The 13,997-nt window shown below is 35.2% G+C and overlaps 2 protein-coding genes across 3 annotated transcripts in view; one reads left to right on the top strand and one right to left on the bottom strand.

The window, feature by feature from the left end:
• The window catches only part of osbpl10b (oxysterol binding protein-like 10b), a 58,726-nt gene extending 52,056 nt beyond the window's left edge, over window positions 1–6,670 (top strand). For both annotated transcript variants that reach the window (XM_058745748.1, XM_058745749.1), the window contains 2 exons: window positions 430–583; window positions 3,023–6,670. In XM_058745748.1, coding sequence (XP_058601731.1) covers window positions 430–583; window positions 3,023–3,067 — 199 coding nt within the window. In that variant the 3' untranslated portion in view covers window positions 3,068–6,670. The remainder of the gene's footprint in view (window positions 1–429; window positions 584–3,022) is intronic.
• stt3b (STT3 oligosaccharyltransferase complex catalytic subunit B) overlaps window positions 5,372–13,997 on the bottom strand; it is a 45,122-nt gene continuing 36,496 nt past the window's right edge. The window contains exons 9-16 of the mRNA XM_058745747.1: window positions 12,634–12,788; window positions 11,601–11,812; window positions 9,859–10,046; window positions 9,585–9,756; window positions 9,261–9,434; window positions 8,485–8,598; window positions 8,097–8,303; window positions 5,372–6,982 (exon numbers count right to left, since the gene is read on the bottom strand). Of these exons, the coding sequence (XP_058601730.1) occupies window positions 6,902–6,982; window positions 8,097–8,303; window positions 8,485–8,598; window positions 9,261–9,434; window positions 9,585–9,756; window positions 9,859–10,046; window positions 11,601–11,812; window positions 12,634–12,788 (1,303 nt within the window). The 3' untranslated portion in view covers window positions 5,372–6,901. The remainder of the gene's footprint in view (window positions 6,983–8,096; window positions 8,304–8,484; window positions 8,599–9,260; window positions 9,435–9,584; window positions 9,757–9,858; window positions 10,047–11,600; window positions 11,813–12,633; window positions 12,789–13,997) is intronic.

Here is a 13,997-nt window from a genome sequence, read left to right as displayed (position 1 = left end):
CCACCCTTGGCCATTTTTCATCTAGATATTTTCAATCAAAAAATAATTATATTGTCCAAAATATATATTAAAATGGCAAAATTATTAGTACAATTGAAAAAGACATTTCTTGCTCTTTGAAGTACATTTTATAACATACACAATTATTAAATTAAGTATGTTTTAATTATGTAAAAAACTAAATCCTACGCTATGCTGCTTACAACATGATGGCAGTAGTTTTCAGGTGCAATTTAGGGTCAATTTTATCTGAGGTGTGTTATTCCACAACCATATACAAGCATGAAAAAAAACGTAGAGTCATATCAGTCAGACACCTTTTAAACACGATTCTTTCCAGACTGACATATTGTGTGCAGTATTCATGCGACGGTCAGGGAATCAAGCGTTTCTCGTGTCCTTATCCTGTCTTGTGACAATGATTGACAGGAGGCTGTGGCAGCATGTGACAGCGGCACTGAAGACCGGCGACATCGATGCAGCCACTGAACACAAACACCAGCTGGAGGAGAAACAGAGAAGAGAAGGGAAGCAGAGAACAGCCAGCAGTACCACCTGGAAACCCAAGTACTTCATTAAAGAGGTGAGGCTTTCTAATCCTACACTAAATAGCATACTTTGAGGACTTGCTGTCTCAAAGCCTTCATTTGTGTACAATTTTTTATTTTTTTTTCCTACGGATGAGCAAAACTACATTTTTAAAAAATTGACTATTCACTGTCATCTGAACAACTAGTCAGCTAATTGGTTTTAAGGAAGTCCTTTATATTTAGACTGGTTCCAGTTCACTAGGCCGCGATCAGGTGTGGTTTTTATGAGGTGCTTAAAAATTGGACCAAACTTAAAACTAAAAGTTCAACCATCCAAAGCTTGGAGCTGAAAGATATTTTCATGTGTTTGAAATAAGTCTAATGCCAATCAAGGTTGCATTTATTTAATCATAAATACAGTAAATTTATAAATAGTATTTTTTAATTTTTTTAATATTTTTCAGGAATTTCTGATTAATAGAAATTTCAAAAGAACAGTATTTATTTGAAATATGTTTACCACATTCAAAGTTGTTATTGTAAATACACTGTGAATAAAAGTACATTTCTTTACATTTACATATAAAATTAATATAATGTTGTATAATATAACATTCATATTATATATAATACATATAAATACTTGTATTACTGTATTTAATTTTATGTATTTAGATATACCGTACATATACACAGTAGTACACACACATATATTATGCAAACACAAAATTATTTTAGTAATTCGAATAATCATGATTAATCAATTTGAAAGCACTAATATATGTATGTGTGTGTATATACAGTGGATAAAATAAGTATTGAACATGTAACCATTTTTCTCAGTAAATATATTTCTAAAGATGCTGTTGACATGAAATTTTCACCAGATGTCGGTAACAATCCAAGTAATCCATACATACAAAGAAAACAATACAAATAAGTTCAGAAATTAAGTTGTGTGTAATAAAGTGGAATGACCCAGGGAAAAAGTATTGAACACGCTTACTGAAATTGATTTAATACTTCGTACAAAAGCCTTTTTTGGTAATGACAGCTTCAAGACGCCTCCTGTATGGAGAAACTAGTCGTATGCATTGCTCAGGTGTGATTTTGGCCCATTCTTCCACACAAACAGTCTTCAAACCTTGAAGGTTCCATAGGCCTCTTCTATGAACTCTGATCTTTAGTTCTTCCCATAGATTTTCTATTGGATTCAAGTCAGGTGATTGGCTGGCCATTCTAGCAGCTTTACTTTCTTTCTCTGAAACCAATTGAGAGTTTCCTTGGCTGTGTGTTTGGGATCATTGTCTTGCTGAAATGTCCACCCTCATTTCATCATCATCCTGGTAGATGGCAGCAGATTTTTATCAAGAATGTCTCGATATTTGACCTCCAAACATGGTGTGTATTATGGCATCAGAAGGCTACAATTTTTGTCTCATCTGACCAGACTATATTCTCCCAGTATTTCACAGGCTTGTCTAAATGTTGTGCAGCAAACTTTAAACGAGCTTCAACATGCTTTCTCTTTAGCAATAGAGCCTTGTGTGGTGAGTGATACAGGCCACGGCGGTTGAATGCTTCACTTATTGTTTTCTCTGAAACAATTCTACATGCTAATTCCAGGTCTTTCTGAAGCTCTCCACAAGTGATCCTTGGCTCTTGGACAACTCTTCTGATAATTTGTTTCACTCCTCTGTCAGAAATCTTGCGAGGAGCACCTGGTCGTGGCCGGTTTATGGTAAAATGATGTTCTTTTCACTTCTGGATTATGGCCCCAACAGTCTTCACTGGAACATTCAGAAGTATAGAAATCCTTCTGTAACCAATGCCATCAGTATGTTTTGCAACAATAAGGTTGCGAAGGTTTTGAGAAAGCTCTTTGCTTTTACCCATCATTAAATGTTTCTTGTGTGACACGTTGGTCATGAGACACCTTTTTATAGGCCATCAGTTGGGACTGAACCAGCTAATATTAATTTCCACTGACAAGGGACTTTCTAATTACTGATAGATTTCAGCTGGTGTCTTGGCTTTCCATGCCTTTTTGCACCTCCCTTTCTTCACGTGTTCAATATTTTTTCCCTGTGTCATTCCACTTTATTACACAACTTAATTTCTGAACTTATTTGTATTTCTTCCTTTGTATGTATGGATTGCTTTCATGAAACTTTCATGTCAACAGCATCTTTAGAAATATATTTACTGAGAAAAATGGTGACGTGTTCAATACTTATTTTACCTGCTGTATATATATATGCGTGTGTATGTATTGAATATATATATATATATATATATATATATATATATATATAAATATAAATACAGCATTACATTGTGTCATGTCAGTGTATTTGCAACGAGACCAAATATTATTAATTTCCCTTTAGTGTCCTGCCTCTCATGATTAGCTCCAGAGTCATGCAGGATATTGGTTCTCGTATGAGATCTAGCATATTTAGCATTTGTTTTTGTCCTTGAATTTGCTGCAGGGGGATGGATGGGTGTACCACAATCCTCTATGGAAGACAAAGTGATGAAGTGAAGCTGGAGCCACATGATTTGGGTCCGTCACAGAACTCCCCGCGGATGGGAGCGTCCATGTGAGCGAGGGGCTGGCCGACCAATAGGACTCAAGCAGCAGGGAAAGACATAGATCCATTTCTCCTACTCCTCTTAGGGAGAATGGAAGGTGCCAAAAACAAAAAATGAACTCAAGGGTGGTAAAAAAAAATAAAAAATAATACCTCAAAAGCCCCTCTGGATAATGAAGATTTGGACGTGGAGGCCTGAATTGTGTGACCTTGTGCAATATCTTTATATTTGTATATTACTTCTGGTAATCAATAATACTGAGTAAAGTGATTTTTCACACAGGAGAGATGTAGCATCTGTATCAGAGTATAACTGTTATATAACTGTTATTTTAGAACACCGTAAAGGCAGATATTGATGCAAGCAGCATTCTGTGTATTCGAGAGCAGTGATGTATTCATGTTCAATAGAGCTCACCTCTCATGTTCTTACCATTTTATTTGAATGACTGAATCGATCTTACCATATGAGGACAGTATTGTGCTTCAGTTGAACTTCCTGAAGAAAGAATAAAATGGATATTTAAAGGAATAGATTTTAAAATCATGTGCAAATGTATTTTTCCCTCATGATGATTTAGTAAGGTCAGTGATATGCATGCATTTTAGTCACTTCGTTTATCATTAAATCCAAGTTGGTTTATAAAAAGTAGATCTTCAGAGGTTTGGCCTTTTCACACGTTTTAATTTTTAACCACACAACACTTTAAAAAACAGAAAAACCAAAACTATTTCTGCAGAATCAAATGTTGTTGGTGTTACTCAGCTTATATGGTCACACATATATACAAGATAAAAATAAAAAATGCACACCATATTTAATGCGAGTTGTTTTAATAAGGTGCAAAATACAGCCCATTTTTTTCTCTCAACAAACAGTCCTTGAAAATAGTTTCGTCACCAAAAAATAATAAAAAAGGAGAACAGACTATTTTTGGGTTTTGTCTAATTAGTTTCAATTGTGTCATTTTTCAAATAAAATTTAAATGTCAAAATGTACATGTACAAATCATATAGTAATGAACAGGGTCACAAATGTAAACAACATTGAGCTTTTTCAAGAAAAAAGCTAGTTTGAGACCAAATGTCGGTTACTGAAACAATTTATTCCCCATAAATAAAAATATTTGATTCTTGAGCAATAGTTGAATGTAAACGTGGTTAAAAATACAAAATAATGCCAGTGTTGTATAAAGACATTTGATGTTTAAAACTAGCTAAGGCTCATTTTATGTTAGATAATCATTTATGTAACATAATTCTTACAAACATAAATAAATAATAATAACTTGTGCCTTTAAATGCTTTAAGTATACCGCTTTAGTAGAAAGTGAAATGCATTCCATTTACAATGTATCTAATGTAGTCAAGAGCAGTTGTCAGTTAAACTGGCCTGATTTTGCACATCTAAACCAGGTAATGTCAGATTAAAGCCACAAATTCAGGTCTCCCTAATCAGCTTCCCCCTCAGTATTTTCATAACTAGGACAAATATGTGCAATATTTTTAAAACCAGCTGAACCACAACCAGTTACATAACTTGCTCCTTTTGTAACTTCCGTAATAGGCATAAAGTGTCTTGACTGAATGAAGATGAGTGCCTTCGAGCGTCTGACTGAGACGGATAATGGTCTCTGTGCCAGTGAACACAGAGCTTTGATCATAACACTGTCCATCAGCACGGGCACGCGCACACACACACGATAAATTATTAAAGCAGATTTCATAAACACAGATTTCAGGTATATGAAAGCCAATTCAGTGTTTTTCCATGCCGTCATTTGCCCCATTTAACCAGAATTATACTCTTTCTCCAAGTATTAAAATGTAACTACTCTGGCTAAAATTCTAAACATGAAAATCATATATATTTCGTTACACTATAGTAGATTATTTACCAGTGCTATTTTTGAGGAGAAATATACAATTTATATCAGTGTTGTCGTGACGTAATTTTCCAGAATGATTAGACACGTGACATGTAGAGCTCATCTGATTGGCTTAAGAACTACTGAAAGACGTCGCATTCTTGAGCTGCTCCTCGATGTAATGTGCTAGAGCTGCCGCCTAGAGGACACCTGTAGAATAACACCAATGACTTAAAGCCGGAGATGTTTCATTTCTAAATTCTATTAATAGTAGAAAGATGATCCTACACAAAATGAAAAAAATGTGAGTGCAAACATGGATGAGGCAGATTCTTTCATTGAGTCTTTTAATCACAAATGGCATCAACTCATTCTCACAAACAGCATCTTCGTCTCTCTCGCTCTTTTTTAAATGTTTTTTTTTATTATTTATTTTACAATTTATGGAATAAATTTTCACTTGGAAAAAAAAAACAGTTTTTGCATTTCAGGATGAAAGGCTTCCTCTTCTCAACTTCAAATGCATTCTTGTTAATAAATACCTTCCCCTTAGTTTCAAAGCCCTCCGAGTAGAATAATATGGATGTGTTATGGAGAAGAGGGGGAAAACCGATCAAATTTTCCTTCTAATTATCTTACAAAAACAGATGAAGCAAAAGCAATATGTAAGGATGAAAAGCAGAAAGGCAGAAAACAAACAAGGATGGGAAAAGTTTAAATGGCAGCCCAGAAGAACTGAGGAAAAGAAAACCCACTGGATGTTGCAGGAAGCGCCCTTTTCAACGTAAAAAAATTATATATATAAAAAAAAAAGATCAGAATATTCACACTAAAAATACGCACTCTCCACCTGCATGCTACTCAGTAGTGGATCCACATTAAGGTGAACTAAGACAAAGTGCATTCAGGCTAGTAATGCAGCATTTTATAAACCTACAACTAATTCAATTCACTCTTTGTCCTGGCAGACAGTCGTTTAGGAAGGGGGAAAAATTTGATTTATAATTGGCCCAAGAAAAACATCCATAAGTTTTTTCGCGAAGTGTGGCAAACCACAGCGCCCCCTCTGGACAAAACACATGAGCAACAAAGGAAATAAAAGCGGATTTTCTTCATTTGAATTTAGAATTATTGCATAAAACCTTTTAACCAATAGAAAAACGAAACAAGAAACATTCAAAATGATGTAACAAACAAAACCATTTATATTCAAAATCACCACAATAGTTAAACATTACTAATGATCGAGTCCTTTGCAATGTCTGCCTTAGAAAAAAAAAAAAACCCTCAAGAGCCACAAAGAGCCCACTGCATTCTGTCACGTAGGAAACCGGGTTTTGTCAGATAACAGTTGAAACCAAGAGAGCATTTTAGGGGCTGTCGTACTGCAGACGGCTCCATATTCCTCAGATTTTTCCATATCTTTTATTTTTAAATGTTTTTTTTTTTAATCAAAAGTTAACAATTACAGGCTCTGACAAAACAAAAAATCTCTTTGGTGCTCCAAGGTTCACTGAGCGTCATGAAATTCATATTTGTTGGTTGTTTTAGCATTCGGTTGGATTATATTAAACTGTACCACAAAAATAGTGCGTTCCGTTTGAGACATGGGCAGCACTCTCGCTTCACCAGCACATTCAAGTACAAAAGAAAAAAAAAAAAAAGAACAACAACAAAACTAAGTCCAGAGTTGTCAGATTATAACCGCGGTGCAGATCCCCGTCCTCGCCTCATCCTCGAACCCATCATGGCAATCGCGGGACCAAAAGCCTCCAATCAAATGTTCTCAGGTGGGCGGCGCCAGACAACATGTTTGTTCTTCTTTTTGATTGGTGGATTACTTACTAGTTGCATTTGTCCTTGTCTTTTGTTTTCCTCTTTTTCCGTTCTCAACGTTTTCATTCAATAGCTAAACAGACTTCTTGTTCAGTTTCTTGCCTTTTTTCAGAACCAATTTGTTTTTGATGTGTCCCCTCTTCCTCTTGGCTGTCTGTGAACCAAAGGAAACAAGTATATTTGAAATTATATATGTGAGTCAACATTCATAATGAAAATTTACCATAGGACACAATAGCACTCTCTCAAATAGACTATAGTGAAAATCTAGATTTACGTTAACTAAGCCAAGTAAATAAAGGGAACTTTTGTTCAACTACTTGTAGTATTTAGTTTTTAGGCTATTATCATTCATAAACAATAGTTAAAAAAAAAAAAAAAAAACAAACATAAAATTGTCCATAAAGTGTCATATCTGTATTTTATATAAATAGTGAGTAAAATTTGTAATAAATTAACTATAAATAATAAAATTAAACCATACTAAAGCCTTAATGTTTTAAAATAGTCATGTTTTATTAAATATACATATATATTTATTACTACACACAGTAATATTTATAAAAAATACTGTAGCAATAATATAAAATATAAATTTATATTCATTAATTACTTATTTATAATATAGAATATTCATATTATGATAAATATTATAAAACGTATATTTTTAAACAATATTTATAAGTGCTGTCAACGATTACATTTGTTTACATAATATATGTATGTGTACTGTGTATATAAATACACAGTATATATTTTGAAAATATTGACGATATACACATTTATATTCTAATATTTTATATTATAAGTATATTTAATATATAAACAACATTTTTATTAAATATATACATGCATGTGTTTGTATTAATATATTTGTGTATACTGTGTATATGTATTATGTATATAATGTAAACAAGAACTTTTATTTTGGATGCGATTAATCGTTTGACAGCACTAATATATATTATCATATAAATATGTATTATTATTATTATAGACATTATTAAAAAGGCAACATGGACACGGTAGCCCTGAAACTGCATTTTGTTCTTTTAACATTAAAATAAATGATCAATTAATAATGTGTGACAAGAACATTCCTTAAAATTTACATTTTCAACTTATTACGGTGGTTAATATGGTCTTAATACAAATACCCCAATTAAGCTACAACTCTTTAGACGAGCCATAACAAGAACACATTTAAAATGATTGAAGTTTACACAGACAAATCATAGATGTTCCTAAGGATGTTCTAACGGAATCACCTTTTTTGAGGTGTACTTCTGCTTGGCTGCGATGTTACGGAGCTTGTGGTCCAGAGCCTGTCGGTTCTCCTGCTTCTTCACCCTGTAGATGCGCACCAGCCAGTGCTCAGAGGTGAACGCCTCCTCCAGGTGCTTCAGACGGATGTCCTTGTTGCCGATCTCTGCGTTTCGTGTCCGGTCAAATCCAGGAGGTGTACGGAAGTCCAGCTGTGGAGGAGGTGTTTGGCATTAGGCAAGCAGCAAGGTTTCGTCTATGTGCCCATTACTGCACTATCAGAGTGGTACAATAGTGACAGCTCAAAGATCAGCCCTTGTTTTCCACCATTGTCACAACAATTACAAGACTCTTGTGTATAGACCTAATGAATTAGAGGGAAGCAACACTCACTTGCATTTCCCCAAAGCGGTAGTAAGACATCTTGTACATCAGGCAGTTGAGCAGGGTTGGAGAGCCGGCCTTATCCACTCTAAACTCCCCCTGTGGTGTGAAGTAATCACTTTCCTAGAAAAGAACAAAAAGATGGCAGTTTGAGGACTAATCTCTGACATGCAATAGCAGAACACATCGTCAATGCTATCAAATGAAAGCAAAGTTTGGGGGTGGGGGAGATACATCTCAAAAAACAGGAAAAAAAGTAAAATCACAAAAATAAAAGCATATAAATGATTGATAATAACAGGAATATTTCTCGTTGTGGGCGACCTGAAGCCAAACAACAGTAACTGTCCAAAAGAGTGAATGTTACACAAAGCCCTTCATTAATTGCTGTAGCGGTGGTGCGTTAGAAAGGATTCATTTAGATACACAATGTCTCAGAGTTAATGTGACGGTCTAACAGCACACTAAAGCATAGAGCACCTCAGAACGCTAAAGTCCTGTCAGAGAACATCATTCCCTCTATAGGACTTCTTTGACTATTTTCATTGAGGAAAAAAATATAACTATAATCTATATTTTTATGCATTTTTTTTTTTTTTACGCAAAATCAAAATTAACTGGACTGAACTAAAAATTAAAATAAAAAAAGTAACAAAATAAATAAAAATAACTAATTGACTTCATATATTTTTTTGGACAACTGCCAATGTTAGAAAAACCTGCCCAAGACTAAACTTTTTTTCCTTTATTATACAAATTCAGCAACACAATAAATTGCCACTGACCCGGATATCTTTAGGGTGCTCTCCCTCAGCGATGCGCACCATCCACAGGAATTTGTTAATGTCATCGCCTGAATATCCAATCACTCCCCCAAAAATGATCAGGACGTAATCCACATCCAAGGACTTCATAATCTCATAGGCTGCACTCTCATTGGAGGACATGGCTTTACCGACCTGCAGAGGAAATAGAACACTGAACATGATCTTTCATTGTCCTCAAGATGGCACTACTGAGCTAAAGATACCAAAACAAATCAGTTCAATTCTTACTGATTTAGAAAAAGTCACAATAATAAAGCAAATTAGACAGTTGTCTGTCCTCACCAGAGCTATGTGGCTGTTATTCCACGTGTTGTTGTCCACCAGCGTGGTGCGGTTGGCCATGCCTGCGATCTGATACCCGTAATCCCACCAGGACATGACTCGAGCATGCTCATCTGTATTCTGCCTGAGCCAGTAATATGCTTCACGGAAATCATCCAGAATGTTGCGTGATCTGGAGGTAATTAGAAATGAAGGAAGAAAAACCAATAACTTCTTTAAAAAAAAAAAAAAAAATCTTTTAAACAAGAAATAGATGCAATGAAGGTGTTTTTACCCATCATGGTTGTATGACGCCAGCACTACGCTGGGACTGGAGTAAGCGTTGCTCGTGACCCACGTGCAGTGCACAGCAAACATCATCAAGAGCATCAGCATTAACATGGTAACAATGCTTTTGATGTTGGGGCCCAAACCCTCCTCTGGGCGGTCCTGCTCTGAAACATGCTTTCGGACTTTGCCGGCCTGCAAATGCGCATGGAAACACCAATTAGATCAGAATGAATACAGATGAGCTACAAAAAAAAAAAAAAAAAAGCTACCCATGAATCACTATTCTGTTTTCTGCAACAATAAAATATTCCCTATAAACCAACACAGGGTCTTCTACAAGGGTCTGGCAATTACTGATCAAACTGTCAAAAACAAAAAAACCTAAATAAAACTAAAAAATAAATTACTAATAATAACAGTAATAATTTGGATTTAAACATGATTCGTTATTAAAAAGATATAACACTGGGTATATTACACAACATTTCTCATCATAATATTATTTAAATCTAATTTTAATTAAATCTGCAGTCTGTAACGTTTTTTGGTTAAAAATGATCCGAAATCAATATTTGAGCAAGTACATAACCAGCTAGTGTTCAAAACTATTGCCTTACTTTAGCCCGATTCACAATGGTAAACTTATAATAATGTTTTCTAATTTGAGTGGTACAGGTAGGTTTTCGCAGGAAATTCGAGCATGGCACTGCGTCGTCATGTCACGTCTGTAAACAAAGTTGTCCCGGCTGCTAGGCTATCGTATGTGAGGATCCTGCAGGTGACGGATCATTTCACCTTTTCTCACAGCAGCTAGAATAATTAAATGTATCATTCTGATGGCGGATCGTAATCCAGAAAGGATTGTGTGTTTATAATGTGAATGAAATTAAATTCCAGTTTTAAATGCGCTTCTGATTACAGATAACCTGGGATTACACAAGATTTGTATTTTAAAGAAAACCAGTTCGAAGGGAGCATAGTTTGCTTTTTGGGTTAAAATAATTTCTTAATATGAAACTTGAATGGTATGACAATTAGAGATTAGACTGTACATAAATTGAAATCTACACGCTAATACACACTATACTCAGTCACGAAATGCTGATGTTGTTAACTAATAATTTGAGAATAAAGTATAACAATAATAATAATAATAATAATAATAATAATATGCACGGTTTGATGTGATAGGAGCTAACCGATCTTTAGATTTAATCACCATTGGTAGCACGATTTATGGTAACGCTTTTTTCCTCAGTTGGTCAGAACAAACGTGGCAGACTTGTTATTTGTTCAGATTGCAATATACGGCGAAAATTCTTAGTTGGGTCATATATTCCAAGACATGGGCTAGAATCTGTGATTGCGAAGTACAGTAAATTGATTTTAAAGTAGTTAATATAACATACTATTAAAATATATTATTAATATACACAATAATAATAATAATAATAATAATAATAATAATATTATCTCAAACTAATTGTCAACAATAGGTTGTTGCAATAAAAAATGATTTATTAAATAGTATATATATATATGATAACTTGATTAATATTACTTAAATGGGACCATAAATATTATTGCACAGGAGGCTTAAAATGCAACATTTTAGACACCAAGGAGTCCTTAGCCTGACGTTTGTCTTTTAGCTGACCTTAATGCACGTGTTACTATACGGCAGGCTTAAAATGCAACATTAATTCAACAAGGTGTAGTTAGCCTAACCTTTGTCCTTTCACTGACCTTATCATAGAGGTTGCCCTGATTCCTCTTGTCGTCCTCATCACTGCTGTCCTCAGCCGGCGGGTTCTCTCGCTTCATGTCATCACCCAGGTAGTGCTCAAACACGCTGGAGAAGGCGATGGCTGAGAGCATGCACACCACTGGGGTGAGCGTCAGCATCAGACGCACCATCACACCGGCAAAGTACACTGCGCTGATGGCGTACAGAGCCACTAGAGGGCAACAAAGAAAATATCACTTATGATTCCAGCAGACAATGTGGAACTGCAGTGTAGAATGAACGTTAATGAACTGCAGTGTAGTGTTTATAGTTCTGTACAATGATAATGACTCCAGAGAAATGGAAAAACACAGAAGTGGGCCTTTAAACATGTAGCAACATGTCGCCTGTTCACGTTCCCTTGTTTATTCTAGTGAAAAACCTCAGGAACGCCTTGACAGCAATTAAAAATTAAAAAACTCTTCTGGGGACTGAGACTAATTCAAGCATTCTGTTCTCCACAAATGAAAATACTCAAAGCAGACATCAAAACATCAGTGAGTGTTCTCAGGCATAAACAGGACACAATCACTACAACTTAAAATTGTTCAGAATAAACAGCCTGCTGGCAGAAATAAGCTCAAGGATGTTTAGTGGCACTTCTGGAAGAACAAAATTAAGTTTTTACAGAAAAGCAAGAGACAAGAGATTTCAACCCTGACAACACTTCATATATTTTCAATTCCATGGATACATTTTTTTAAATAAATTAAATTAAGGCTTAATTCCAAAGTAACTTGTATGAAAATGAAAAAGACATTAGCTTGATTAATTTTATTTACCATCCCTAAAAAAAAGTATTTTGACATTCAAGTCACATGTTTATATGGCACTGCATTAGAGATGGAATCATAAAATCTAGTGTCATCTAGAATCAAATATTGCTAGACTTTTTCTAAGGACTTTAGACATTTTTGCAATGACTTTAAACGATGAACTGAATTAAATGTGGACGCATCGTCTAGTAATCTCAAGGACATTAGACATGCTCACCAAAGACTCGCTCATCGTTGATGTTCTTGATGCAGAACCAGAGACCTGCTGGGAAGGTGCAAACGAGGATGTGCAGATCAAAGAAGAAGGAGACCCAGGTGGTGGGCTGGTGCTCTGAAACCGAGGCGATGATGGGGATGTGGATCTTTGCGTATCTGAGCACAGGAGGCAGGGAGGGCTTCATTAACTTACCGTGTTAAATGTTGCAAATAAAACTAACCAGCACTGAAGGGACAGTTCACCCAAAAATGAAAATTCTATCATTAATTACTCATGTCATTCCAAACCAATAAGACCTTTGTTCATCTTTGGAACACAAATTAAGATTTTTTTAATGAAATCCAAGAAGTTTCTGACCCTGCATAGACAGCAATGCAACTGAAACGTTCAAGGCCCAGAAAGGTAGCAAGGACATCATTAAAATAGCCCATGTGACAACAAAAACTGACAAAGAAGAGAATTGATGAATAAAGTTATTTTTGTTTTCTGTGTGCACAAAAAGCATTCTTGTAGCTTCATAAAATTAAGGTTGAACCACTGATGTCACATGGACTGTTTTAATGATGTCCTTACTACCTTTCTGGGCCTTAAACGTTTCAGTTGTGTTGCTGTCTATGCAGGGTCAGAAAGCTCTCGGATTTTAATAAAAAATATCTTAATTTGTGTTTCGAAGATAAACGAATGTCTTACGGATTTGGAACAACATGAGGTTGAGTAATTAAATGACAGAATTTTCATTTTTGGGTGAACTGTTCCTTTAAATTACTGCATTAACTATCGGAAAGCTGCACTAATAACAACTGCTGGCTAATACGATGCCTATAGCTATTTGGCTAGCAGTTAACATGAACTAAACTGACACGGCCTAGGTGACATCAGACAAAAAGATAAGTCATTTCAGAGGAAGAATGCACTTTTGATGAAAGATTATGAAGACGTAGTCAACCATCATACATTTCAATTTCATACTGACTTTAAAACCAGTCTAAAATATTTCAGAAGAGTTCAGTTAGACTGAGTTGGTTTTGAGTGCAAAGCGTCTAAAAAATTCACATCAAAACAACTCTTTAAAGAATAAAGCCAACTTTATATCAGTGAAGCGCATCTCCAATGGCAAACCAAAAAAAAAAAAAAAAAAGTTTCACTCCCTAAGGGCTAAAGTTTGCTTTATAAAAAAAAGAAAACAGAAGCCAATAAGTGAAACGACGTCAAAACTCTGGACAGGCGAAAACTGCACAGTGTGTTAAAACGGGTGCCGAACAGGGGGCCGTTTGTTGTAGAGTTGCTCTACTGTTCGCCCTCTCAATTTTGCTGCATTACTGCGCTCAATTTTGGCGACTATCAGTGCTGTGATCATTATCTGG

The sequence above is a fragment of the Onychostoma macrolepis genome, chromosome 16 (genome assembly GCF_012432095.1).
Source record: "Onychostoma macrolepis isolate SWU-2019 chromosome 16, ASM1243209v1, whole genome shotgun sequence".
In the NCBI taxonomy this organism is placed as follows: domain Eukaryota; kingdom Metazoa; phylum Chordata; class Actinopteri; order Cypriniformes; family Cyprinidae; genus Onychostoma; species Onychostoma macrolepis.
Note: the sequence above shows the minus strand (reverse complement) of the source record. Positions and strands in the feature narration are given on the sequence as shown.